This window comes from Motacilla alba, chromosome 1, assembly GCF_015832195.1.
Source record: "Motacilla alba alba isolate MOTALB_02 chromosome 1, Motacilla_alba_V1.0_pri, whole genome shotgun sequence".
NCBI classification, from domain to species: Eukaryota; Metazoa; Chordata; class Aves; order Passeriformes; family Motacillidae; genus Motacilla; species Motacilla alba.
In genome coordinates this window covers 6952823-6980612 of record NC_052016.1, presented here as the reverse complement: position 1 = coordinate 6980612, position 27790 = coordinate 6952823, and the positions used below count along the sequence as shown (strand labels likewise).

General features: G+C 49.2%; 1 protein-coding gene across 9 annotated transcripts; it reads left to right on the top strand.

The window, feature by feature from the left end:
- The first annotated feature begins 414 nt into the window (after positions 1 to 414).
- On the top strand, positions 415 to 27578 carry NYX (nyctalopin). 9 transcript variants are annotated; one of them, XM_038147451.1, is made up of 4 exons: positions 16829 to 18859; positions 19008 to 19159; positions 19280 to 19355; positions 22869 to 27578. In XM_038147451.1, the coding sequence occupies exons 3-4, from the start codon at positions 19334 to 19336 to the stop codon at positions 24266 to 24268; spliced, it is 1422 nt and encodes a 473-aa protein (XP_038003379.1). In that variant the 5' UTR covers positions 16829 to 18859; positions 19008 to 19159; positions 19280 to 19333; the 3' UTR covers positions 24269 to 27578. The 9 variants fall into 9 exon arrangements, with proteins under 9 accessions (XP_038003404.1, XP_038003371.1, XP_038003336.1 ...); XM_038147460.1 differs by having other exon boundaries at positions 16830 to 18859; positions 19008 to 19100; XM_038147476.1 differs by lacking the exons at positions 16829 to 18859; positions 19008 to 19159 and adding an exon at positions 415 to 1467.
- The last annotated feature ends 212 nt before the right edge of the window (positions 27579 to 27790 follow it).

The window sequence follows — 27790 nt, the reverse complement described above, 5'->3', positions numbered from 1 at the left end:
ATCAGCCTTCACATCCCTGTGGGAACAGCTGCAGAGATCATGAGACCTTTTTTCCCCCCTGTTCTATTAAAGGGCTGCCCTTTTCTTCCCAGTATCTCCTGTCTTGAGGATGTCGAAGTAACCAGAAGGAGGAAAAACACCATTCTGTGTTTCATTGTCTGCAGCCTGCAACGTCCATTCAAACCAAGCACTTTCTGGAAACCAAGCTGGATGACTCTTGTTTTCAGGAGGAGGTTTATTATCAGGGGAGGAAATTGTATTTGGGTAGTAAATAAAAGTTTCAGAACTCTTGATTTCTGTCCCCTTCCTTTTCAGTAATTCCACTTTGGTTTTCAGAGTGGCACCTTCTCAACTTAGTGCTCTTTGCATCCTCCTTTCTCTTCTGCCTTCCTCTGTTTCTTTCCTGGTGTCTGTCTTTACCCATGGCAGCTCCAGCCAAAAACCCTCCCCTGACTTTTTTTTTCCCCAGTCCATGTGCTGAAACAACCCTTGATTATGTTATGAAGGTTGGCAGTGAGATGTCATTGTAAGATTTTGCTTCACTTGGATTTCAGCCCTTTCAGAGCTTTGCCTTAGAGAGCAGGAGCATCTTTTCCTTGCGGGAAACTGGAATTCCAGACCATTGCAGTGTGTGCCATGGATCACAGAGAGAAATTACTGAGGCTCCTGGGGCACTGTTTCTGCTGTGCCTCCCAAGGGAGCTGTGCAGGTGACAAGGTGACAAGTGGGACCATGAGAACCTCATGAAGCTGAACAAGGCCAAGTGCCAGGTTCGGGGTCGGGGCAATCCCTGAGTCCTGGATTCATCCTTGCTTTTGCCATTTTCTTGAAAGGAAAGTTTCCTGCTGATGCTGAGTGGGAAGAAATTTCAGCAGCTCTCACCACTCCTAATGGGGAGTTCCTGGTGGGCAGCTGAGGGTGATCCATCCTCTGCTGTGTCAAGGGGCTTGTCTGATGGAGGAGACTTTCTCAAGCCATGAAGGCAGCAGGTGCTCAGTCATGGGGTTGGTTCTGGCTGCTCTCAGTGAGGTCTGCAGTGGGTCTGACACCCAGGGGCAGGCAGCTCAGCCTTGCTGAGGAAATTGCAGCGTAGGCTTTGCCCTCCAACGTCAAAAGCAGAGTGGGAATGAGATCAAAGCTTTGGATCTTCTTGCTTTTAGTCACGGGACAGATCCCAGTCTGTGTCCTGATCCGTGTGCTGTGGGGGCTGGCTGGAAGCAGTGGAGACGCTGGCGGGGGAGGGAGGAGGGATGGCAGCTGTGTGTGCTGGCACTGGTGCAAGCTGGCTGCTGACGCTTGCAGGCTGGCAGGAGGATGTGCTTGATCAGCTTTGTGGGTAGAGAAAATGTCCTGGATCAGTTCGTGCTGGCAAGAGATGAAGTGAGAAAATACTGAGACTGAAGTGGTGGAAGTGAGTCCTTCCCTGGTTTTCCATGCAGAGCATTCCGCAGTCTCCCTGCTCACAAGGTACATACCACATTTTTCATTTGAAAATCACTAAATTGATTCTCTCCGTACAGAAATTATCTGTTTCCTTCTCATAGTGGGAGTTATTTAGCAATTTAACTTGTGAGTGGCGGGTGTTTATTCCCATTATCCTCCTTTATTCCCATTATACCCCTTGAAGTTCAAATTTGTGTTTCCTTGGGCTGGGAGGTGAGGAAAACCTTGTGGCTCTGGGGTGACACCTCCCACCCAGCCTGATTTATCTTCTGGTGCTACTCTCAGAATTAGTCTGGAGTGGGTTGCACTTCGTTTCTCCCAGCAGAAAGTTCCCACTATGGTTCTGCTGGAATCACTAAAGGGGTCCTCAGAGTTCTGGCCTGGAACAGTGCTGGGCATGGGAGAGTGAGCAAAGCAGCAGTTAAATGAGCGTGTTGATGGGGTTGATTTCTGTTGTTCTTATGCATTGTGTCACCAGTGACTTTCAGAGCACGTTTTCAAGTATGCTGGGAAGCTTACCTGCAGGATAACCTGACAGTGTTAATAAAGGAGCAGGCAGGAAAGAAACATGTTCAGGTTCTTGCAGATCAAACTGGAAAAGAAGCAGCTAAGGAGTGAGGAACCAGTGATTTCAGTACAGTAGAGAAGGGTGTCAGGCTTGGCTGGGTGACTGCTGATGGGCAGGAATGGAGTGCAGCAGTGTCAGAACATTCCTTCCCCAGTCGCCTCAAGTTTCCACGGCCCAGCCTGGTGCAGGATGCATATTTGCATTGTGAAGTGCCAGTAAACCAGGCTAGAGAGGAGCCACGCTTCTCCTGGCTGATTTAAATAACATAAAACTACTGTCCTTTAGTGGGGACACTATAAATCCTAGGGATAGTGCTCAAGACTCTTTCATGTGATAAGAAATTAATTCAATTCAAATTCAACACCATATAGCCAATAGTGAGCTTAATTTATGCTTTAATTTCTAACATTAATCTTTAATTTAGCCCAGTGCCTCTTCATCTAGCTGAGAGCTCAGCTTTTGATTAAAGATGCTGCTCTTCAAGGGCTGTAGCCCCTCACACTCTACAGTCACACACAGCAGATGGTTACCCAGGGGAGCAGAGACAGACCTGTCTGCTCAGATTGCTCAGTCTGTTCAAAGCTGACAGCTTGTGGATTGGAAACTGGATGTTCTATTAGTTTAGGAGCTGGGCTCTTAAACAGTGCAAGAGTCTTTCCTTTTTAACTGAGGGTAATTCAGTTTGAACTGGACAAGGATTTTGTACATTCAAATACAACTTTTCACTCTTCCCTCCCAGCTTTCCTGTTTGGTGTACAGTCATGTGTCACGTGTGTTACAGCTGCTCATGTGCTCCCCTGTGTTCTGATGGACTGAAGCAATTTCAGGGGAAATCTGAGGCTCCAGAGCACACGGGGGTGTAAGGCAGAGAACTGCCCAGGTCCCAGGCTCCAAACTTCTTCCATCTGTTTCATTGTCTCTCACTTAGGTTGTTGCCAGGTGCTTTGGTTTTAACACCGCAGAACTCCTGCATAAACTCTTTCTTGGACCATCTTTTTATATCTCATCCCACTTTGTCAGCTGTGGAATATGTCTCCTTTCCTTTACCTCCTTTGCCCAAATGGGATCATAGAAAGGTGAGGGTTGGGTGGGACCCTAAAGATCACTTAGTTCCAACCTCACTGCCATGGGCTGGGAACTTTCCACTCGCCCACGTTGCTCAGAGCCCCATCCAGCCTGGCCTTGAACACTTCCAGGAATAGGAAGTGCACCTCTCTGAGCAAACCTGTCTGGGATCATCCCTCTGCAGGGTGACAGTGTATGTGCCAGGACTTGAGGGACAACAGGAAACCTGGGGAAACTGGTAGGAAAGCAGGAACACAGTCCCAGGACATCTGTGATGTCTTGCAGCCTTTTGGTCCATGTTTGTACAGCATCTAGGAAAGTAGCATCTTATCTGAATTGCTGTGCAAATCCATAGGATTAGTCATGGGAGCAGGGAGGTTTAACTCTGTAATTCAGAGTGATGCTAATGAGAGCTTCTTAGAGAGGTTGTTTCATAGTGATCTCTTAGGTCCTCTCTCCTGGTCTCACCTGTGAGCTGTGAGAGTGTGGCTGACAAACTGTAACCAGATGCTACAGACCTGAGCAGAAATTCCTGTCTGGGGAATAAACAAGCAGTGTTTTACACTTTGCTGTAGGAAATTCAGGGATTAGCTAAGGCTGTGTTTTAAACCTCCTCCATAAACAGACTCCAGCTGTGGCAGTCCTGGGATCTGAACCTTCTTGCTCCAAGCTGCTGTGCCAAATTAGAAACAGGCTTTTTCCTGGGCAGGCTTTGTCCCGAGATGATCTCTTGGCTTGTGAGTGTGTTCTGACTTGGCAAAAACCCAGTTGATAAAACATTCATCGAGCCAGCTGTGAACCTGCACACACCCACGGTGTGACGAGTGACCACAGGAGCCACCAGTGGCCTCTGCAGAGTCACAGCCAGCGCTGGTGTCAGGGCTCACAGCTCCAGCCCAGGTCATTTATGAACCCCTCATCACCCCTCACCTGTCACAGCCTCTTCATGGAAGTGCAGCTTCTTCTAGGAGATAAAAGACAAAAGGAAGTAAAATCCATCAGCAGCCTCAAAAAGCCTTGCAGTGTTTGCATTGCAGTCTTCTATGTGCAAGGCAAAAAATAGGACATGCCTGTGTCCAGCTTAATAGGGGCAGAGTCCTCCAGTGACCTTCCTGGACTGTAAACCTCACACTGGATCACGGTGACTATTCACAGGTATAGAATCAAATGTTTGGGCTGAAAGGCTTGCTGCCAATTTGCTGTGCAGGCCGTTTGATTAAATCTCAATATAGGACTTTCCCTTGAATGGGAAAGAAAGGCCATCCCTTCCAACAAACCCCTGTGTAGTGTATTTGTGACAGCACAAGTTAGGCAGATGAATAACAGTATTTGGAGGAAATTTCTGTAAGCTGCTTAGTGGTTACAATAGCCAGTGCTGCATTACATGTGTCATTTATCCAAGTGGAGCCAGTGCTGTGTCCCCCTTCACCTCACACACAGCACCACAGACACTGTGCCTGGATGGCTGGTAATGATGCCACTTCTCCTGTTTAGGGATGATTATCTGCAATTTTCACTTGTCCTTTCATGTCAGTCCCAGGTGAGAGCTCTGAGTTTTCCAGGCTTATCAGTGGATTAAAGCTGGCAAGAAAGTAAAAAAACCCAATCATTTCTTCTTAGCTAGCTTATGATAGATAAAGGAACTCTGAAGTATTTCTGTTTCTCCCCAAATAGGGCACTGTTTCCTGTCTTTCCTCTCAGAAGAATATGGCATGGGAGGTCTCAGAAGTATTAAATTATTTTTACTTAATCAGGAAGACAAGAGTCTTGGAGCCTTAATAGAGACATATTTTCCTCTCAACGCTCCTCAAACATTTGAGCTACATCGGATTTAATGATACAGGAGTTTTAAAGGGGCTGAATAAATCACTACTTTTGCTTTTCCTCAAGTGACATGCTGGTGATAAAGCTTCTGTTAGAGATGTGGTAGACCTTTCAGGAAAGAAACAGCATTAAAACCAGACTGAATGCACTGTGTTTAAAATACAGCAGTGGAAAAACATGCTTCAATTACATAAATGTTACTGTTCAGCACAAGAATGTCAAATGTGCATGAGGTTCTTGGAGACCTTGGTTATATTCAGTAAATATATTCAGTTACTAGTGGTAACTTGGAAGGCACTTAGGAGCAGGGAAGAGAAGGAGGGATCACTGAACAGAAAGCTGACTAGGGCTGCAGCTGTGCAAGCATGGCTTGGCTGGCTGGAGCTGCAGCACGAAGGCTCAGGTAGGGCACAGCACAGTTTGTTCTTTCTGATTTACGAGTCCCACACTTTGAGCATGTCCTGGCTTTGCTGTGTGAATGGCTTCCAGTGCCCAGGAGTGTGTGCATATCTTATCAGGGATCAGTGTATCAGGAGTGTCAATCATGGGACAGCAACTCTGTGCACACACTGCTGCATTCCCACCTGCTCAAAAAGGCTTTTGCTTTGCAAAATGCAAAGCCAGGGCTGTGTCACTGCCTTCCAAAGGGGACCCTAAAGAGAGCAGTCAGCAGCTAGCAAGGGACAAGAGGTGCTCATTGCTGTGTGCAGTTAGATCAAGCTTGTGGTGCATTGCCAGGTGAACATTGCACCCTGTATTTGCAGCACAGCTCAGCTCAGGGGCTGTTAAACCAGGGAGAAGGAAAATAAATAAAGCAATATGCTTGCATGTACTGCTAATACATCACATCCTGTTTATTGCATAGAACTCCTCCCACCCTATTAATAAAACGTCCCTAAGGTTTCAAAGTGGAAAACTCAGCAGCTGCTGATGCAAAATGACAAGAGCAGAGTGATGGTGCTTTATACCATGCACAGATCAAGACTGAAGGCTTTATTTACATGCTGCAAAGCTGTTTGCACAAGGCCTTACCCACTCCGGTGCATGAGAAATCCGGTGGTGAAACAATTCAGTTGTGTTACAAAATTAAAAAGCCTTCTAAAGACTTAAGGCATTAAGTGCTCTTTGTGTGCTGCTGTATTACATTCATAAAATACCCAAGCCTGGCTCTAATGGGCTGTAAACGAACTCTTGGTGAAAAATATATCAAAATAAAACTGCAGGCAGCCTGGGAAAATGCCTTCCAGGTTCCTCATAAAGACTTCATACCAATTAGCAAAGCCAGTCCCAGAGAGCACATAACGGGCTTTTTACACTGGGCCTTGCACATACTGGGATGTTACTTTATTTTTTACAATATCAGTGTTTACACCAACTGTGGCTTTAGTGAAAGAAATAGAAGATTTTCCGTGAGAGCAAGGAAACAGTATCGTTTACAACAGAAATAAGCAAAATCGCTACTACCAGGAAAATGGGAAGTCAGAGCTGTGTGGGCTGAATTCTGTCCTTATTTGGCTTTAGGGAATTATGTGATTTTATTCTATGACTCAGAGTTGTTTTTACAGCATTTGCGTCACTCAGAAAAGTTGAATCTGCATAAGACCCAGCATGTTCCAGGAGAGAATATTTTGTTCTGTAATGTGAACTGGCTAGCAGGTGCTGACAGGTCTCATGTTCATTATTATTATTATTATTATTATTATTATTATTATTATTGTTGTTGTTGTTGTTGTTGTTGTTGTTGTTGTTGTTGTTGCTGTCATTCAGGCATAAACTGCAAGATGTCTCAGAGCTATCAGTTTGTGTTACTGCAGCAAGTATGTGCAGTATCAGGGAGAATCCTAATGCTTGGAGAATTGTTTTACAAATCAGCAGCAGTGAATTCCATTCGCTTTCAGTTTGCCTCCTTTGACCTCAGTTCACATGTGGAAAAACACAGCCTGTGTATGATGTGGATAATGTAACTTCCCTGCTCGGTTCCACCCGGATCTCAACATATTATTTCACTTGCAGAGCCTCACCCATTATAGGTGCCACAAATCAGCCACTGCCCTAAAGTGTAAATGCTTGTGTTTTTCCATCCAGGAGGGTGGTTAGAGAATTTGGCACATAATGCTGCAATGAGTTGGCAGAACTGAAAGTAGGTGAGCTCAGACACTGGTCTGAAGAATGCAGCAAATCCAAATTTAGGGCTCTGGAGGCTGGATCACAAGTGCTGCAGCCCTGTGATACAAAGTGCTGATCTGATGCTGGCTCATTCCGCTTGTTCGGATGCGTTCGAGTGTTTCTGAGAAGTTATTTTTGTGCTGGCAGGCTTTGTGAGAGATCAGGTGCTGTCTGCCCATGCGGCCCTGTCTTTCTGCAAGGCTGGAGATCATTTCTCTTCCTGCAGCTGGCACGGAGCTGTCATTAAAAGTATGACACTGGCATAAACACAGCTCTGCCTAATTAGACAGCAGTGAGGTTGTGTGCCCGCACCCAGCCTGGGGCATCCTGGCAGCCGTGGAGGAGCCTCACCCCCCATCCATTGCTCAGGACAGGGGAACAGCTTGGGCAAGGCTGAAATCCAAAGCAAAATGAGTTTGTTTTCTGTTCCCAAGGGTGGGACACTCATCTTTGACCCCTCCTCTTTGCTGGAGGGTGCTGGCACTGGACTTTGACTCCAGTTCCCTGTGTGGCACCAAGTTCAGACCCGAGGGTGCATCGTGGTCCTGAGGGCCATTCCTGTAAAGCAAACTTCCTTTTCTCTCACCTACTAATTTTTTTTTCTATTTTTTAAGCAGTGTTTTGCTTGTGGTCTGCTTTTGGCTTTTGCTTTCTGGTTGCTCAGGTTTTGTCAGGACAAAAGGGCGAGGCTCAGCAAGGTGCAAGCATTTCTGCAGCCTGGGAGAGGGAGCACTGCAGTAATTTCCTGTTCTCTGTCTCTCCCCTTGTGTCCAGAGGAGAAGAAAATGAAGCCTGACATGATTGTCAGATAGCTCATTAACTGAATCCCATCAGAAGTGGTCACTCCGCAAATTCCTGGTGATTTAATTCCCCCATTTAATTAATTCCTCCCCTAGAAATTATCAGCTCACATTAGAGACAAATTACCTGTTAATTTTCCATTTGATAATTGGTGCTCTTCTAGGCCTTAGTTAAGCTTTCTTGCCTATGTCAGATTTGATCAAAAGCAGACACCTGAGCCCTTTGATTTGTGTTCCTGCTAATGTTAACATTTCCCCTTTTATGCGTGGAGCACAGGCTAAGGCAGGGGCCGGACAGTGCCCACGGCTCCTCCTGCAGACATGGTTCCCTCCCCACCTCTGCTGGGCACTTTGCATGGGCCCGGGAGAGACAAAAGACAAAAAACCCACCCCAAAAATAATTACAGTGCACGACTGTGACCTTTGCAGCTTCTGCTCTGCTGGTGCCCCAAGTGTCTGAGCGTTGATATTTTATCTGCCGGGGCAGTGGCCTCCAGAGGGGTGGCAGCGTGAGGGCTGCCTGTGAGGGCTGTGATGGCGGATGGGGGAACTTTCTCGGGCTCTGTCTCTGCCCCTGAGGCTGCCGCTGTATTTTATCCACAGATTTGTTCCGTGCAGAATGCAGAAGCTGCCCGGGAAACAGAAGGCGATGCCTCCCCCGCCGTCCCCCTCGGAAGTGTTTGCAAATCCCGTCTCCTCTCTGGCTGTGTGTTTCTGCCAGAGGCTGCTGGCTCTATTTATTCATTTCCCTGCACAGTGTCATGCTTTCAACAGGAGGGGGGGATAGTCCCCTTTTGATCCGGGCTGGCCCACGGCTCCTGTTGGTGAGGCGCTTCTCTAGGGGAGGTGGTGGGGTGGGTTTGCCTCTCCTGGAGCTTGGGCTGCTGCTCTTGGGGCTGCTGCTCTCCAGGCAAGCGCTGAAAAAGCTGCTGGTTGTCCAGCCTGGGGTTGGTGTCGCTGGTGGTGAGGGTTTGCTGTGCCACACAGCTTGTCCTTGCACGCTCCCAGGGCAGGGGTGGAAAGGCTCGGTTCAGGCTGGCGTGGGACAGAGCTCAGAGCTCTTGCTGGGGCGGCTGCAGGGCTGGGCTCCCTGCAGGAAATGAGGCTGTGAGCAGTGTCCCAGCGACGCCTGACGGAGCCTGCTTGGACTGGGCTGCTTGGTCATGCACAGGCATGAGGGATGAAAGGCAAACACCCCGCAGACTTTGTCATGGAAAAGTGATAGGCACGTTCCAGGCTTGAATAAATAAAATGTTTAGATCTCCTTCAGGTGCTGCCTAGGACTCACAAAACACTTCTGATCAAATATTCAGGCCCAGAAGCTCGAGGGTGTTTCAGCGTCTGTGCTGCTGGCATTCCCTGGCATACACTTAATCCTTTTTAGATCTCTTAAGTGTGAGTAGAGCCACCCAAACACAGGTTCTGCTGCCTGGCACAGCCCCAGAGCTGCAGGTGTGGGTCTCAGACAAGGTGTGTCCAGATCTGGCCTTTGCTAGCACAAGCCAGCCTCTCTGTACTGTGTCAGTGCCTTGGCTGCTCATCCTGTTCCCCAGGGATGCTGCTGCCCATTGAATTGTGTGTTCTCTTCTTCTCCCCACCCTGAGCTCAGGCCTGGTGCTGTAGCCCTTCAGCTGGAGACTCTCAAGCACCACACAGCCAGCTTGAGGCACTGGCAGGGTCCCCCAGACCCGATGGGATGCTCTGTCAAGGCACCCACTGAGCTTCTTCCCCAAGTAATGGTCTGAGTGAGAGCATCCCAGCTTGGTGCTTTCATTCATTGCTTCCACAGTCTGCTCTTTATTTTGCACATTTTGAACTGCACCAATTGCAGCCCAAGCAGCAGGGTTCCCCCGTCCATTTCTGTGACACTGGTGGGTCCTTTGCTCTGGTGGGAGAGAGACTGCAGAGGCTGTCACCAAGTGCGCCTGAGTGGCTGCTGGGAATGCTCAGAGTGCCAAGCAGAGAAAGAGGATGTTTTGGATGCCCCAGAAGTGCTGCCCTATGTGGCCCAGCAGCTCCTTCCCCCTCCCACACCCTCAGGTACCAAATGTGTCTCCCCTGTACAGCCCAGTCAGGCTCAGGGAAGTGTGAAAGTGCTGCTGAAATCAGAGGCAAATCATAATTATGGTGAGAAAGCCTGGGTGGAACACAGGTTTTTTGAGGGCTGTTGTATCTTGCAGAGCCCTGGTGTGATTTATTTTTAATGCTGAATGTCTGGCCCTCCATTTCATTTCCCACTCGTGTCGTTTGCCCCCTCATTTATTTGTTTCCCACCATACAAGGAGGGCAGACACTCTCTACTCTCTGTTACAACTCAAATGGGGCACGGTAGCTCCAACAGCTTGTTGCAACACGCCGGTGGCTAAAGCCCAGCTGTTGTGGCACAGCTTCTTTGACAGGAGCACAGAGGGTTCCCCCACCTGCCTGCAGGCTCCCATGAACCCAGCACAGCCTGCATCTCTGCATGCAGCCCAGAAATGGTTGAGGGATGAGCAGGCTGTGGTGCTGCTTGCAGGAGCGGAGCTTTCTCTTTTGTTGCCATTTGCTAGCTTGGGGACTCAGCGCTGATCCTATCCAGGAGTGTCCATCTTTGGCTTCCCCTGCTGCAGAGGAGCTGCATCTTCTGCCACCATCAATTCGATGTCTCAGAAAAAGGTGCTGAACTCCTGGTCCCTCAGGTAACGAGGCCTTCTGCAGCTGGCAGGAAACAGAGTCTTTTGCATGAGCAGAAGGGCCGTACTTCTGTGATCCATAAATACACCCCCGTGTGGGGGATCTGCTGTCTTTGCCCTGTCGTGGCCGTGGGGGCTTTTTTTGGCAACACCCAGGGCTGGTATGGAGGAGGAGGCGTCAGCAGCCCATAAAAGCACAGGCAGGGAATGAGTGGGAAGCAGAATATGTGGGTGTAAATGTGAGCTTATCTCCTGCAGTGGCTGTTCCCCTCCCACCCCCAAGCTCTGCTAGCTTTAATCATCTTAGACCCGTGTCAAACTCTGCCTATGTCAGGTGCAGGATGTTTGAGCAGCTGCATCGCTGAGCTGGAGGATCTAAACCCCTTGCACTTGGGCTTTGTGGAGGTGGCAGACAGCTCCCAATGGCCACAGCTCCTGACCCCAGGGCAGCTCCTGACCCCAGTGACTGCTCCATCCCCCTCTGGTGTGTCCTGGAGCAATGATGTGTTTCACATCTGGGCTTGATATTTTCAGAGAATGCACAGCCACTGCATATTTAGTAAGGCATGATAAGTTCATTTAACAAATCTTCCACATCATCTGTGAGTGTACACTGCTCTAACCTCCTGTTTAATGTGCTGGTTATTGTGGTATTGAAGTTTATTCCTGATCTGATGCTTTCCTCCTTTCCTGCCTGCCAGCATCTTTGACAGACAACAGAATTCTATTTTAGATCTATGCCAGGTAATTATGTTTGCTTGGCATGTTGCAGTGCTCCTTGTTACTTTGCATTCAGAAGTGTTAGTCAGGCAGGGGAAAGTGCCATGGCAGGTGGAGTAAAAATCACATTGCAGTCCAGCTGTAGCCCCCAGGTCCCTTCCTCCAAGAGTCCCAGGGCTTCTGGTTCATTCTCCCAAGGATTTGACCTGGCTGCAGAGCAGGATCCTGACATAAAGGCCTGAGTTAAGCTCAGACAGGTAAAGTGATGAACCTGACCCAAATATTCAGTCTATACAGTGGGGAGAAGGTGGCACAGATCCTGTCCTGTAGGTGGGAGAGATGAATTACCAGGAGGGAAATAAAGTGTCTGGTGAGTCCTGGGAGGGGCTGTTGGCTTGGATAACATATGGCCTGTTGTGCCTTTACTGCAGGAAGGCTGTTTCAAAAGGTGTTTGCAGAGCTGTGTTCAAGTTCATTGTGCATTGCCTGTATGTGGCTGTGGAGGAGCTTTACCAGGATGAATGGGCCCATGAGCACTCAGGGGAAATTAAGCAGAACTCACTGCCATGTCCTTGCCTTCCTGTGTGCACTCTGCAGGCTTCCCATGAGATCCCAAGGAACTGCAGGAGCCCCTGCCTTGGGCAGCAGCCTGTGGGAGTCATGGCACGAGGACTTCAGCAGGGCATGAGCAGCAGCCTGTCACTGTCCTGGCTGGGAGTGGGAGCTCCAGACAAAATTTACTAGAGAAACCCTGCCACCGAGTCACGAGGTGCAGAGAGGACCCCCTTGCTTTTTAAACTTCTCAGAGAGGAGCCTGAATGTGGCTGGATCCAATCTTTGCCTCAGACTGTCAACAACTCAAGTAACTTTGACCTGTAGGATTTAAAGATGGCAAATCAGATATATTTATATTATAAAACAAATTATTTATTATGACAAATGATTAGACAAAAGATCTTAATCAGAATTGCTAACTACTCAGAATAAAAGCCGAAATTACTAATGGTTGTATAGTATGACATAGTGCACTAAATCAAAGCAATTTTATTAGAGGTAGCAAAAAGAAACAGTTACTAAGTAGACATTGGTGTGATTCACCATACCAATGCTCAGAGTGGACAGGCTCTGTCCCTTAACATTGAGGAGCAACCTTGAGGGCCATCCCCATTCCAGGGAGAATCTCCACACACAGTCCAAGAAGTCAGAAGAACCTACTGTATGGAAACTGGACTGGATTTTAGAGTGTTAAGGTGCTGACTGTCAGTCATATGCCTGCAGGCCAGTTTAGCAGCTTATCTGCCAAAGCTTTGCCTTACTGTCAGGATGTTGATTTGGGCTTGGTGTGCCAGACTGAGTTTCAGCATAATTCAACACAAAGCAGCACATAGGACCCTTCTCAACCCACCCTGATAGATTTGCAAATAGGACATTGTCCACTGAGTTCTTGACCACATTCCAGGTCAAAGCAGGAGGGGGTGTGGTGGGGAAGCGTCCTGCCACAATTCCACAGGATAGAAATGATGCCACAGATGGGCTGGAGCAGAGCAGAGCAGCTCCCCAGCTGCTGAAAAATGCAGCATGAGCCCACACTCCCCCAGGGCTCCCTGGCTGTGCATGCCCACATCACTGGCACTCTCAGGTGGCACCTTCAGCAGGGAGGGCAGGCTGAAGGTCCAGGTGCTGCCAGTCTTGGATATCCCCATCTGCTGTGGGACATGGCAGCAGCAGCTGCTCCTTGGATGCACTCTGGATTCCAGTGATGCCCTGCTGCACAGGAGGGCTGCTCGAAGGCAGGAGGGAGGGCAGGGCTCCCCCCACCCTGCAGAGGAAGATGATGCAGCCCTGTTCAGGCTTCAATGGCAGCAGTTTTTCCCTGAACAGAGAACCCTGAGCACAGCTGGCCAGTTTTAGTCAAGGCCAAGTCAAAAGTCAAAGAGTGGATGTGGGAAACATGGATCCAAGTCTCTCTTCAGTTTTAATGAATAGAGATCTGAGCCCAGCTCCCCTCCCCTTCCCCAAGCCTGCTCTGGGTATTCAGGGGAGTTACCCAGCAGCCCAAATGATGTTGTTTTCCAGTGCTGCATCCATGCACATGTCTTGCAGTGGGAAGCAGGATCTTGCTTCCATGGCAAACACCGAGCCCCTCACTGCTCCTTTCTTGCTGGAAATGTTACTGCTTGACTGGCATAAGAGAAACATGAAACCGTATCTGCAGGATGGGCTGGGAAAGACCTCGTGAGCTGATGTAAACATCCAGTGGCCTGGACAGACATGGAGAGAGGATCTCTGTCCTGCTCTCACCCAGCAGTGGGAGGATTTGACCTCGGTGGAGGCCATGCCCAGGGCTCCTTGTCCTCTGAGTGGGGTCTGCGTGGTGTCTCACAGAGCTGCTGGCAGAGGTTTGGGCTGGCAGATGAGCACACTGGCCTGTGGTTTGCTGTGCACAGCATCTGCTTCAGGCTGCCTACCCTAGAGTGTGCTGTTCCCTTTCAGAAATGCTCCTGCTGCAGCTGCAGGCTCCCACTCCTGCAGCACGGCTTGTGCTTGCCATCAGGCACCACCTGGGCTGGGGCTGAGATCTGGTGCCCAGCTTGACCCTCTCTTCTTCCTGCTGTTTTATTGTCTTTAATTCATCACTTTCCACGTGGGCTAAGTGGCTTTTTGGTGGCTATATCTTGCCAAGTGCTGCTGCTGGCTGCCTTGTCTCATCCACAGACTGGGTAGTGAAGGTTCCTCCTGCAGGATAGCTCCTGCAGGCAGCCTGCTGTGAGGCAGCTGCCAGCTGCTGTGCCCTTGGGCTGGCTTTGGGCATTGTGACATGCTCTCAGTCCACAGTCAGGTGTCCATCAGGAGCTTGTCCTCACTCAGAGCACTCTGTGATGGCAGCCCACGTGTGTGTGCAGCAGGGACATGGCTCAGGTGGGATGGTGCTGTGAACTTGAGGCCCTCCTTGCTGAGGATGCATAGGGAGGACCTTGTGGGGGGAACCACAGCAGCTCTTCTGTCCAAGGGATGTCTTGAAGGGGTGTTGGTCTTCTGCAGGGGTGGCACCAGGAGAAGGCAGGCTGGCAAGGACATGGCACAGCACCCTGAGCGCTGAGCCTGCTGTGAGGAAGCTCTGGAGCTTAATGCCGGGCAAAGTTTGGTGGCCTCAGTCTACACAAAAATGAAACCCCTGCCTGCAGATGGAAATCTGTCCTCTCTTCTGAGCAAGGGAAAGCTCTTCAACTCCTTGCTCTCAAAGTCCTGGTTGGCTCCTCAGCTGCTTCTGCATCTCCTGTGAGCAGCCGCATCCCGCGTGTACCAAGTGCTATTTCTGGTGGCAGGGCAGGCTGTGCTGCAGCTGCAAACCCCAGCACAGCCACGCTGGTCCATCCTGTCTGCTCACAGCCCTGTGATCCTACCACGGGACATGTCCTCCCTGCCCCAAACTCACCCCAGCCAGGGCTCTGTGTGACCATCCTTGTGCAACCTGGTCCCACAGGCAGTGCTGACCACAGGATCTCTGCCAAGAAACGCTGAGGCAGCTCCTTCAAAGGTCACCCTGGTGATCACAAGCACAGGAAAGGCTCAGATGTGTGACACAGCTGTGGCTGTGAGATGAGGGGAAGTGTGCGCCGAGCTGTGACTGCTCTTACAGGAGCTCAGGAAACCAAAGCCTGCGGAAGGTGGAGGGGCTGGAGCGCTCTGTGGCACGAGGACCTCACCCCCAGCACTGTTCCCATGAATGCAAGCAGCTGGTAGAGATAAAAACCAGGGGAGTGAAGATGTTCAGCCACCAGAATCAGGCAGCAGCTCTGCTCCTTCACTGCTCTGGGGAAGGCAGCTCTTGGCTGGAAGCGTTGGGATGTGCAGTGCTTGGGTTCCAGCTAATCCAGCACTGGTGTCATCAAAGCTGCACATCCTTGGCTGTCTTGCCATCCTGTCAGAGAAATGAGCCCTGCTGAGGGCCATGGTGGTGCCCACAGGTAACTGGCCAAAGTGGGTGAAATGAGACCTGTCACCTCCAGTAAGGTGAAATGAGTCCCACCAGCTGTTCTTAGACAAACTTGGAAAATAACAGGAATATTTTAATATGCAAAAAGCAATCCTCAGTGATAATCTAAAATCATATCAATGTATATTAGAGATAGGAGCTACCTACAGATCCTCAAGTCACCATCACATGAAATGCTCCTGGCCATGAAGAAATGGGCTTTTAGAAGCAATCTTTGTGGTGAGTCTACACAGGATTGCCCTGCAAGGCAGACTTGTGAAGCTGGTGAAACTGTGCCAAGGTTTATGTCCCCAGAGCACACACCTCTGGAGCAGAGAAGGTTCCTTCAATGAGGACTCAATCCTCCAAATTCTTTTGGTGGAAGATCAGATATAAACATCTGTGATTTTTTTTTTTTTTCCACTGCAGCTTTCTGGTCTTGCTCCACTGCTCTGATCACTGGCTTCTCTGACTTCCCAGAGATTAAAAAGAGCAGGATAGATCATGAGAAGGAACTCTTGGTGGCAAAAAAATTTAACAGCACAGAGCTGCAGTAGCACTGTCTGTAGCTTCTGACTCTACTTCCAGCCTGGCAGCCACAGCAGCTTCCCAACACTGAGCATCTCTAGTGTGCTCAACCCTCAGCATTAACCAGCCACGAGTCATGCTCTGAATAATGCTGAGGTGTGGTTTAGAGCCCAAGTTTGTTTCATTAGAGAGTACATGCTGGTCTCCTTTATGTACACTCTGGTATTTAAGTTTCCTACCTAAGATGACAAGAAACTTCTCCTTTTCACGCCTCCTTCTCACATTGTCATGCCCTTTCGGGGCCAAGGGTTATCAGGAAATGAGTCAGGAGTCACCAGAAGTTCACAAGGTCACTAGGTGCCCTGCTTGGTGCACCTGCAGTGCTCTGCTGAAGCCACTCACAGGGCAATGATCCCTGATTTTCCTGGAAACTGGGACCTCAGTTGCCTCCCAGTCCCAGCACCCCAGCCTCCCCCCAGCACATGCTGAGATGTTTTCTGTGCCGGGGGCTGGAGGTGTGCAAGGCTCCTGCCCATGGATGGTGCAGAGAAGTACAGTGCTGTGAGCTGTGGAGCTGCTGCTGCTGGGCAGGCAGGAGCTCTGGGTGTGCCAGCACCGCGTGGCTGCTGAGGCTGGGGGTGGGAGGGCTCATGATGGGGCAGGAACGGGCTCTTCCAGCTGCTTGACCTCCAGCCACAGCAGGAAACGCAGAGCGGGACTGGGCTGGCTGCAGTCACTGCAATGTGTGTGGGGTGGGTGCTGCTGGCACAGCTGCTGGCAGAAGCTCCCGCAGGAGCAGATGCTGTCTGGGCAGGTCTCTGGTGAGGCTGCCTGCTGCAGCAGCTCTCTCAGAGGTGTTCCCTGCCTGCCTTCCTCCAGCTACTGCTGCAGCCAGCTTTGGCAGCGTCACCTCCTCAGCACCGTGGCTGCTGATTCCTCAGCAGGCACCTACTGCCACTGCCCCTCGGCCCCAAAAGGGGCTGCTGAGGTGCTCGCAGTTTATCCAAAAGGGGCTGCTGAGGTGCTCACAGTTTATCCAAAAGGGGCTGCTGAGGTGCTCGCAGTTTATCCAAAGGGGCTGCTGAGGTGCTCACAGTTTATCAAACCCATCAGTCCCCAACCCACCAGCCCCCACCCACCTGCTGTGCATAGCAGAGGGTCCCAGTGCCCTTCATTGTGTTGGTTCTGCAAGCTGTTCCTCTGAGGGAGGTGGTTCTGCTGATCACAGAAACACTTCCCGAGGCTCAGGAAGTGTTCATCTCCCATCCCTCCAGCCCTTATATGTGCACGTGGAAAAAACAGCGAGGCACAGAGGAGCCCCAAAAGCTCACAGAAATGTGAGATTTTGTGGTGCAGACCAGCCCCTCCTCATTCCCTGTGAGCAGGTTTAGTGCTGCTGTGAAAACCCAGCTGCAGGTCTAATCCCTGGGGAGCTGCCAGCTGCTCAGACACCAGTTTGTCCCCAAATCCCACACACCCTCCTCGCCCTCTGCCTTCCCCCTTGCCAACAGCATGTGTGCACCTGGGGAGGGACATGATTCCTGGTACCCCTGATAAGGCTCTTGCAGATATTGGGTAAGAAAGAAGTGGGAATAGCACTTCCTCCTCCTCCCCTCTCAGTTTCTTCATGGCCAAAAGGTCAGTGATTTCCTTTCTGTGGTCAGGGAGGTTGTGGCTTCCTGGTATTCCCATGGGAGCCAGGGCTTCCAGAGCAAACATCAGCTGCCCCAGTGCTGGTGAGGACCCAGCTGGTGCTGGTTCTGTCACCACAAGGTCTCCAGCAGCTTCAGCTCTGTGGTGGAGACTGCAATATGCCTGTCTGTGGCTTTGCAAATCTCTTTCCTCCTCTGCAAAACAGCACTGTGCAAAGCACTGAAGTGCGAAGCTGGAGGGTTTATTACAGCTGCTGGTAGGGAAAGGTTTAAAATCTAAAATTCAGCTAAAATCTGTGCTCTATGGGTCATCCCCTGCCCTCCAGCCTGACCCCAGCGCAGCTGTTTACAGACTGTTGGGACAGACAAATTTCCTGAGGTGCCAGCCAGATGCCTTAAGACTGAGGGAAGGCCAAACCAAACAAAGTTGATGTAGCTGGGTGCTTTAATTTGCAGGAAGAGCTGTGCAGCAGCAGGCTGAATCTTTCTTGCTGTATCAAGCATAAATTCATCAGGTATTCCATTTCCTGGGGAAAAAAAAATAAAGCAGAATAATTCACTTGGAAATAAAGAGTGGAGCTATTTTTCCCTCTGACACGGTGAATGCAATTACCTAAGGCATGGGAGGCTGAGATAACTCACTGATTCAGCCCCCACTCTCCAAAGAAACCATCATCATTCTGTCAAAAAAGGCTTTAAACTCCAATTCACATCCTGAATGCTAAAACATCACCACGTACAGAAGCTGTCCTTATGATTTCCATGCACCAGCTGCTGCATCACAAGGAAAACACACTCATAGACAGGCCAGAATTTATTATTATCAAGGCCATATACACAGTGCAAGCTCCCAGTGTTTGCTGATCCTTTTCCCCATGCTGTTGGTGTCTCCTTGTCCATCAGGAGCAGTTCCTAGTGAAGCAAAGCCCACTGGCACCCTGTTAGTAGTGTGTGAGCCATGCTGGGGCTGGGAAAATGTGCATGGGGGCTGAGAGTCTCGAGCTGTGTCTGTTTGGAGAGCTCAGTGCAGGCAAGGCATAAGCCTGTGATTGCCCCCAAATTTAATTCCATTTAGGCAGCACTCTCCCACCTCTTCTGCCATTACATAACGGGGAGCAGAGTAATGACTTTCAGCAATACTGTTTGAGTGGCAGCAGTCCAATTCTGGACTGTATTTTTTTTTTTTTTTAATGGTGGGGGGAGAGCAGGTTGGCCGAGGGGAGAAAGCATCCGTTTGGCTCGTCTGCAATCCCTGTTTCACTCTGGGAGCTTTAGAGGACAGACACATTCTTCCATCTCTGCTAATCCTCCTCTGATACAGAGGATTTTCCTGCCATTAAATGATAGCTTGTGAGGAAAAAAAATGCCAACTTTTCAGGGACTGACTCGTATGGCTAAGGGCAGCCTCATGAGCAGGAGGGAGGACACAGCCACTGCCTGGCCAGGTAAGCGACGCATCCGGATGATTTCTGTTGGAATTTTGGTTTCCACTTTTTGCTGCTAAGCTGGTTACACTCCTCTGTACCAGCACCTATTTCCTGGGGATAGAGCCAGTCCCTTACTGTTGGTGATCCTGATCCTTTCCCACCTCAGATGAGAGGAATCTGCCTTTGGCATGGCTTGTGGGAAGGACGCAGATGAGCTCCTGAAAAGCAGTGGCACAAAGCTGCAGGATTCCCTGAGAAGGTCAGTGGTGGAAGAAAGATACTCACCAGGAAGGTGCTGGGGACTTCTTCAGTTTGAAAGTGTGTGAGAGAAGAGCGGTTTCCTTCATCTTCCTTTCTAAACATCTTTTTGGTGGAAAAAATGATGCAGGGAAATGACAGAGGATGAAACCCATCTTAATTCTTCCTGTGTGCTTTTAGATCCCTTAAATTTGCTTGCCAGACCTGAAATGCCACTAGAGAATAATCAAGGTAATGTTTGCCATCGTTCTAAATGGTGAGTATACTCTTATTCTGCATTATCCAGTAGTGGATTAGACAGATCATTTGGAAAGGTGGTGGTTAAATATTCAATTATTGCAATCATTGTCTCTTTACCCTTAAGAACCTGCAACCTATATTTGTTGTTTCTTTTCCTTTGGTCTCTCACTCTTTCTTCCAAATACGGAGTTACTGTAGTATTTAAAAGAGAGGAAGATATCATCCATGGGAGGAGACTTTTTTATTCTTTAATGTCACAAATGTTTTTGACCTTACTGCTCTATTTCACCCTTTTGCTCAAACACACATTTCATTTGAGTGCTCAAATGTGTCACTGAGGGGCTGAAAGCTTCCAGCTTCTGCCCTTTGTTAGGGAAGGGGAAGGAGTGAGGTGGGAAAGATGGGAATGTTTCAGGCTATGTTGATCAGAGGAGATCTCGCCAACGGGGAAGATCTGATCTCTTTTGCCCAGAGCAACAGCTCTCCCAAGGGTTTGGTGCAGTTCATGTGGAGGATTTTTTCCAACTTCCTTTCCAGGAGAAAGAAGGGAAATTGCCCCCAAAGGCTGCGTTGCTGGAGGGTTTCTCTGAGCTCCTGCTGCTGGGGGGATATTTTCTCATTGGATGGTCCTCACACTCTTGCTGTCCATATCCCACTCATTGCAAGGATGCACTTGTACATAGAGATCTTAGAAGTCTGCTGTGGAATGCCACTGGCAGAAGACCCAGATTTGGCACTCGTGTATAAGGAAATCAGGCTGGATGTGCCTTGGGGGCAGACATTTCCTAATCACTCAGACATTGAGTGATTAGAGGAAAAGCTGGGGGGAAGGAGGGGATCTGGTTATCAGCAGGCTCATTCCTACACTGCCCACCATGGGCAGAGCCGTGGGTGGAGGTCTGACAGAGGTCTGCTCTGAAGGGCAGGGATGTGACTGAGCTTGGGCAGCTGGAGCTAAACATGGAGCTTGCTCAGGACAGCCTCACCTGTAGGACAGCCTATGCACAAATGCCCCTCTGGATGTCACCCTGAATCCACACAAGGCTCCCTACCAGCAGCAACTCTTGCATCCATCATTTCCAGACAGCCACCTGCAGTCAGACATTTGGGAACAGGCAAATCCTTAATCTGTCTGGCCCTCAGTTTATGTAACTGCCTAGCAAAAACAACATATGCCCCTGTTGGCAAGCAGAGGGTGGACTGGTGCAGAGGGGAGCAAACGAGGCAGCCCCTGGGCAGGCTGCACAAAGAAAGAGCAATCTGAGACCAGCATATTGTTCCTCTTCTTGTCCTTAAACTCCAGCTGTTGTCAGGAGGATTGAAGGGAACTTTCCTTTAGCTGTGGCTGTTAGATAAGGGCATGGGAAAAAGGGGAAGAGCAGACAAACAAAATGACAACCTGTCTAAAATCCTTTCCACCTCCCAGAGTCCTTCACTATCATTTATCCTTGAAGTGATGTTGTTTTGCTAATTCTCCAGTCACAATAGTGTGCCCAGGCATGATGAGACCTGAATTTTGATGAAGAGGCCACAGCTCATCCTTTTGTGATGCTCTCTGTGTGTTTAAATACCTTTCCTACATGCAATAACCAGATTGGCTTGAACAGACCCAGGCTCCAGGGCAGCTCCTGGGTTGATGCCCTTCAGCAGGGACTTGCCCAACAACTGATTTTGCAAGTCTCTTTTACACAGGCAGTGTAAACTCCTAAATACAGTCCTATGCATGTCGTCTTTAGAAAGGATGGAGGAAAGGCAGAGAAATTGTAGCCCAAGCTGTCATTTGTCCTGTACATTAAAGCCTTAAGGACTGCAAAAATAAAACTTGATGCTTGCTGAAGCTGATGCTCCTTGGCATATCACCCCCCCAGGTCTGTCTTATTAAAATGCCCCTGGGAATACAGCTGTAATGGGCAATCCCTGTGCTGCAAACCACAGGGAGAGGCAGCCCAGCTGTTGGGAGCTTCCCCCTCTGGACACTCAGCAGAGGTATGGAGGAAACCCCCTGATCCCAGGAGCACAGTAATAGAGGTGGCTGTTGGTAAAGCTGTTGGAATCTCATGTTTTGCCGAAAAAAAAAAAAAAGGAAGAAAAGTGTTATGTTTGTATGGGAGCTAATAAACTGCAGCAGAAAACCAGTCAGCAGCAATAACACCATTTCGTGCTTGTGACTACCTGGACATCACTGGTGTGGCTGCTCATTTTGTGGAGGAGAAGGTGGGGTGTGTCTGGGAGAGCAACTAGGAAAACTGCCTTCAGTTCTTCCTCTCTAATGGGTTTATCTTCATGGATTCGGAGAAAGGAAGGGACCCAAAAGATCATCTCATTCCAGGTCTCCTGCTACGAGCAGGGACACCTTCCACCAGACCAGGTTTCTCAGGGCTTCACCCAACCTGGCCTTGAGCACTGCCAGGGTTGGGGTATCCACAGCTTCTCTAGGTATCCTGTGCCAGCATCTCAGTACCCTCACAGTAAAGAATTTCTTCCATGTATCTGACCTAACTTTTCCTCTCTTTCAGAGGGGAAAATCATTTTACATTAAAAAAAATTATTTTTCAGATTTTTTTTGACTGGATGTTTTTTCCCCACAAAACCCCTGTCTGTGGAGGCTGATGTCTCCCAGCCCTTTTGCTCCCTTTTGTTCTTCTCTCATTTCTCCCAAGAGCCTTCCTCTCTTCCTTGTTGTTCACCCACCTGTGTGGGACTAACCTGGGAGGAAACAACAGCCTTGCACCTCCCATGTCAGCCTGATAAAGGACAAAGTGGCTGCTCCCATCAAGCATAAGGCACTATGGTGACTCTTGAGAATTGGCAAAGCAGCAAAAACTGTGCTGGAGATGCAGAGTTTCTCATCTATGATGAGATCATGAAGCCAGCAGTTGAACAATATCTCTTAGTTTGTTTTTAGTCATGCTGTTATAGCAGTACACAGTGGGAATGTGTTTTCAAACACTGCATTGCATCTCCTTGAGAGCTGAGAGTTCCCCTTCCAGTTCTGCACCAGCTCATGGCTCTGGTGGAGAAACACTAGGTTGAAAGAATAAAAGAAAAAAAGAAAGAAGCAAAAAGTATGAATTTGACACACTTTGGCAATTAATTGGTGTCCCCTGCCCATTGCCCGACTCAGCATACGCTGCCCTCCCCTTTTCCACACCCAGGAATGCTGTAACCCCACCACAGCTGCTGGCCTTCAATGCATTTCTGCTGCTTCCTGGCCAAACCATGTCCCCATCAGGCATCAGGGAGAGCCCAAAAGAGACACTTGAGAAATACTGAATTCTAGGTGAGCCCCCTCCTGGGGAGAGGAATTAATCAGAGATTACGTTCTAGGTGACATATTCTCAGCAGGTTTAGAGAGCCCAGAAGATTTTTAGGAATTTTACACAAGAGCCCCTCAGTCAGCACGGGTGTACAGGTGGCAATTGGCTTGGCTAGAGGGGAGGAAAAGACAGTATAATTTTTTTTACTGCTCTGACCGATTTGCTAATGATGCATTCTTTTCTCTCCTGCCCCGCCTCTGCGGGGATGGCAGTGATCCTTTGGGTCCCACAGGTGCACGGGGTGTGGGCCTGCGTGCGCTCCTGCCCTCCCAGCTGCGTGTGCACCCCGGAGAGGAGCTGCTCCGTGCTCTGTGACCGTGCCGGGCTGGGGCAGATCCCCAGCGAGTTCCCCTGCGAGGCCTCCTCCATCAACCTGGATAAAAACAGCATCAAGTTCCTGTCTGAGAGGGCCTTCGGGACGCTGCCTTCCCTCAAGTCCCTGTCGCTGAACCACAACAACATCTCCTTCATCACGCCGGGCGCGTTCAAGGGGCTGCCCAGCCTGACGGAGCTGAGGATGGCCCACAACGAGTACATTCGCTATCTCCACACGCGCACCTTCACCGCGCTCCGGCGCCTCGTGAGGCTGGACCTGGCCGACTGCAACCTCTTCAACATCCCAGACAGGATCTTCATCGAGCTGCCTGCTCTGCAGGAGCTGTTCTGCTTCCAGAACAACTTCCGAAGGATCCCGGGCGCCATCAGGGGCATGGAGAACTTGACCCATGTGTACCTGGAGAGAAACAGGATCGAAGCGGTGGCCTATAACTCCCTGCAGGGCCTGACCAAGCTAAAATACCTGAATCTGCAGGACAACAAGATAAATGTCATCCACGAGCGAGCTTTTCAGGGCTGTCAGAGGATGGAGTACCTGTACCTGAATGACAACTTGATCACTGAGCTTCCAGAAAACTCCTTTGACGGCCTGAGGCGCCTGAAGATGCTCAACCTGGGGGGGAATTTTCTCAGGAACATTTCCAACACCTGGTTCCGGGACTTGGGGGAGCTGGAGTTCCTCTACCTGGACCGCAACAGGATCAGCTACATCGAGGAAGGGGCTTTTGAGAACCTCACCAGCCTGGTGGCGCTGCACTTGAACAGCAACAACCTGACGACGCTGCCCTTCTCCGTGTTCGAGCCCGTGTACTTCCTGGGGCGGCTGTACCTCTTCCGCAACCCCTGGGAGTGCGACTGCCGCATCGAGTGGCTCAAGGAGTGGATGGAGAACTACAGGCTGGTCAGGGACATTCCGTGTGCCTCCCCCTCCTCAGTGGCTGGGATCGATCTGACGGACGTGCTCTTCGAGAGGTCTCCCGAAGGTTACTGCCTGGACCCGGAGGAGCTGAACGTCACATCCGAGCGGCCGACCCCGAGCGAGGAGCCTTGGTCCACCACGGAGAGCAAGTTCAACAGCCTTATCTCCAAACTCTTGCTCCAGATGGGCCTTCCTGAAGAGGTGGCAAATGCCACCGAAGTGTACAGTAACAGCACGCAGCCGGACGGACAGACTGAAGGGGTTTCTTCTGGCATGGGGGAAGAGAGAACCCAGGCTGACTCCTCTTCCTTGTACCTCCCAGCACTTTTGACACTGATTGTTCTGCTGTGCAAATAGTCCAAGGGCTGGATGGAGCAGGGGTTCTGCTCAAGTGTTTAGACCCTGCACCTACTCAGTCATCAGAGAAAAGTTTTATTGTGGGCCTCTGATATGTAAAGGGCTGCAAACTCTTCCAGATTGGGTTTGTTGGATCGGGCTCCAGATTCCCCTGGGAGTTGGTGAGATCTGGGTGCCACTCTGGGTGACAAACCTGCCCTGTGTGTGTCCCAGAGCCTCCTGGATGCTCACAGGGAGATGAGCAGCACTAAGGTTGAATTTTGCCTAGAGATATGTGCTGTTCTGCTGGGAAAGGGGGGAAGAGGGTCTGTGGGGTGTTTGTTCCATTGGGCCAGCTTGGGAGAGCAAGATGTTCCATGGTGACTCAGCCTCATGAGAGCAAGATGAGGCTGCAGAACTGGGCACCTCGTCATGTCCTGACAGACACCCACACCCACGGCAGATGCTGCTGAACAACGGGAAACTATTCCTGATTGCCCCAGTGGGTGCTGGAGGGAGCAGAGCAGTCCTGGACAACATCCAGGGATGCAGCAGGAAACATGTACAGGCCTCATGGAAACAAGGAAAGTGCCTGGGGTGGGGGCACCTGCCCCAGGTGGATCTGGGATGGGGACAGTATTTTGGCTGTGACCACCTGTTATCCTGGTACTGGTGCAGGAGAACCAGATGGACCCGTGTTTGTCCAAACACTCTTCTCTGAGGCAAAGCTACTTAAACTTAACCTACTTATTCCCATAATTTCAATGTATTTAATTTTTCAGTGAATATATTGTTTCAAGAAATACTTTTTTTTAATCTGTAGATTGTTTCATGGCATGGCAGCAGGGGCAGAGCACAGTGATGACAAATGCAACCAGGGCCTATGAAATATTTTGTATTTCCACCACTTACATGTACCATGTAGTGTTTCATATTATGCCACATTGATAATTTTCTTTTATACGGCATCTTAAGTGATTTATCTTTGAAATCTTCAATGAAAGCTGCTAATATGACCAGGAAAAAAAAAGCTGTTTAGTGTATCAAAGCATATTAATAAAATAATTTGATATTTTACTCACAAAAATAACTGCTCAAACCTAGGTTTTGGGTTTTTTTTTTGATATCCTTGAACAACTCTGGTGATTGTTTTTTGTAGGCTACTCAAATGGGTGCACATGAGTGTCCTTTCATGGCCTGGATAAATGGCAAGCTATTTATTGCAACATAAATACTTTCACTTAGAACCTGACTGTGCTTATGTTTGTGTTAAGCAGCAACAGTTGAAAATATAAGAGACTATATAGAGATACACTTCTGTCCCAAAAGATCTACTGCTTTCTAATTAGTGCCAGAGATTTCCAGAGGAAAGCCGAGTACAGGGAAAACCAAGCCTGCAATGGCTTCTGAGTTATCTGTAGCTGGACCACAGTTTCCCCAGGGAATCAAAATGCCAGATGGTTTGATAAATGCCTATTTGACCTGTTCCATGAACTAAATTCAATGAGTTTGGATTTCCAGGCTATTTATGAATCCATTAATCTTCTTAAGTGCTAAATTCATCTGAGTATTGTAAGAGGCTGTTTTTCAAACCTAGTCCAGCCTGGTGCTGTAGAGGCATATTAGGTTAAGGATGCCTTTGCAGGAGCACTGTTTCATCCTGTCAGGGGAGGTTTATCAATAGGCCTGGCACAGGTGGTAGGACACAAATGGTTGTATTTCACTTCCTATAAGTACAGACGCCTCATGAGTGAATTGTTTTCATAACCCACATATTCATTTTCTGTGCTGGGGCACACTAAAGCTGAAGATTGCCCTACTGTGCAATTGCTGAGTGGCTTTCAAGTCAATCAGTGCTTCAGAGATGCTCCTGCTTTATCTGCAAGATGCAGATCTGAACGTGAAGCATCTTAAAATGTTGGTTTTAGCAGAGATTGTGCTGTCAGGTGATGGGCAAGAGGGCTGTAGATTGTACTCAGCTGTGTGACAGCAGGGACACTGACCTTGGGGTCGATGGTTTAAGTGTCTCTTGTGCTCAAACACCTGCCTGGCCCAGAGAGCTTTCCCTGGGCTGCTCTGGAAAGCAGCTCTGAGACAGCCTGGAGAGCGTGTGGCTGATGTTGTGCTGGGTGTAATGTCATCTTCCCCACAGGAATAGGGACAGACTCTGTGCTCTCCTGCTCTGAAATCCTGCTCTGAGCTGAGAGATCAGCAATGTGTGTTTCCAGTGGCACAGAGCAGCTGGCACATGGCGCCCTGAGTGGATTGGAAAGGTCAGTGAGCCTGTGATGGCTTTTCTCCTCTACTCTGTGTTGCTCATTCCTTGAGGAGACACTAGAACTGCCTGCTTCATTCTTTCATGATTCTTTTTTCTAAACTCTCAGCAAATTGCTTGTTTTGCTGATTACTCGGGCAGGTGACAACTCATAATTACATTTTGTTCCATAAATAGTTTGGATTTTTTCTTTATTTTCTTACACCAGACTGTCTCTGCAAAACTGTGCTTCAGCTGGTAAACCTGAACGAGTCGTTGGTTACAGGTCTGTGGCTCAGAGTCCCTTCACAAATCAATGCTGTTTTCAAAATCTGTCTCTGGACTGGGACACCTCCAGAGATGCCAAACCTTTGTCTGTTTCAAATAACTGCAAATATTTTTCAGCAAAGTGGCGCTCCCAGCCCTGCCCTCAGCATGAGGTGCTGAGATTTTATTTGAAGCTGTGGGAAGGGATGGTTGTGAGCTGCCTGGAGTTAGGACACACCTTCTGACTGAAGTTTATTCAGGGAGCTGGTGTCCCCAGGCACTCGAGGTCCTGGGAGAAGGCAATTTGTTTTAATGTGTGGTACCTGCTGACACTGGACTGCTCTGCACTGGTGCAAGTGGTTTTCATGCTTTACAAGAGTTACTGTTGGAGCAGAGGGGAGAAGTTGTCAGTGTAAATAGAGGAAACAAACAATCTGATTTTTGGATATAACCTCTGAGTCTCAGAATTCTGTTGCTATGTTGCCTCCCTAGGATCATACTCAGTGTTTTAACATGAACGCCTTTATGTCCCCTCTATTTTCTTTAAATGTGCAGCTATTGGCAGTAAGCCCCTGTGAAATGAAGCTATTGGCTGTTTTGCTTCTCTTGTGGATTATCATATTTTCCTGCTTTGGAAAGAAACATGATGTGCAGGACATGGGGGATGGCTGTCCTTTGCTGGAGAGGCAGCAGCTGCTGTCTGAGACTGACAGCTGCTGGCCAGCCAGGACTCAGGAACTTCATGGCCAGTTTTCAAGGGTGTTGTATTTTGGCTAATTCTTGTCTTCACAACATCTGGCTGATAGCTTTAAAAAAAAAAAAAAAAAGTTGGGCTTTCCTTTGATAATTTTTGTGCTCACAAATTCAAGAGGAACCAAATCAACTGAGGTAAATTCCAGAAAACTCTCGTGCCTGCTGTGGAGGATATTAAGCCTTGCAAGAAAATGGCCTGTCATGGTCACTCCTGCTCCAGTGTGAGCTTCAGAAGACAGGGCTAGTTTGGGTGAGAAAACAGTGCTTGT

Bases quoted from the DNA above. Each gene is read 5' to 3' on its own strand.
- NYX (XM_038147408.1), top strand. From the start codon at position 22,823: ATGATGCATTCTTTTCTCTCCTGCCCCGCCTCTGCGGGGATGGCAGTG.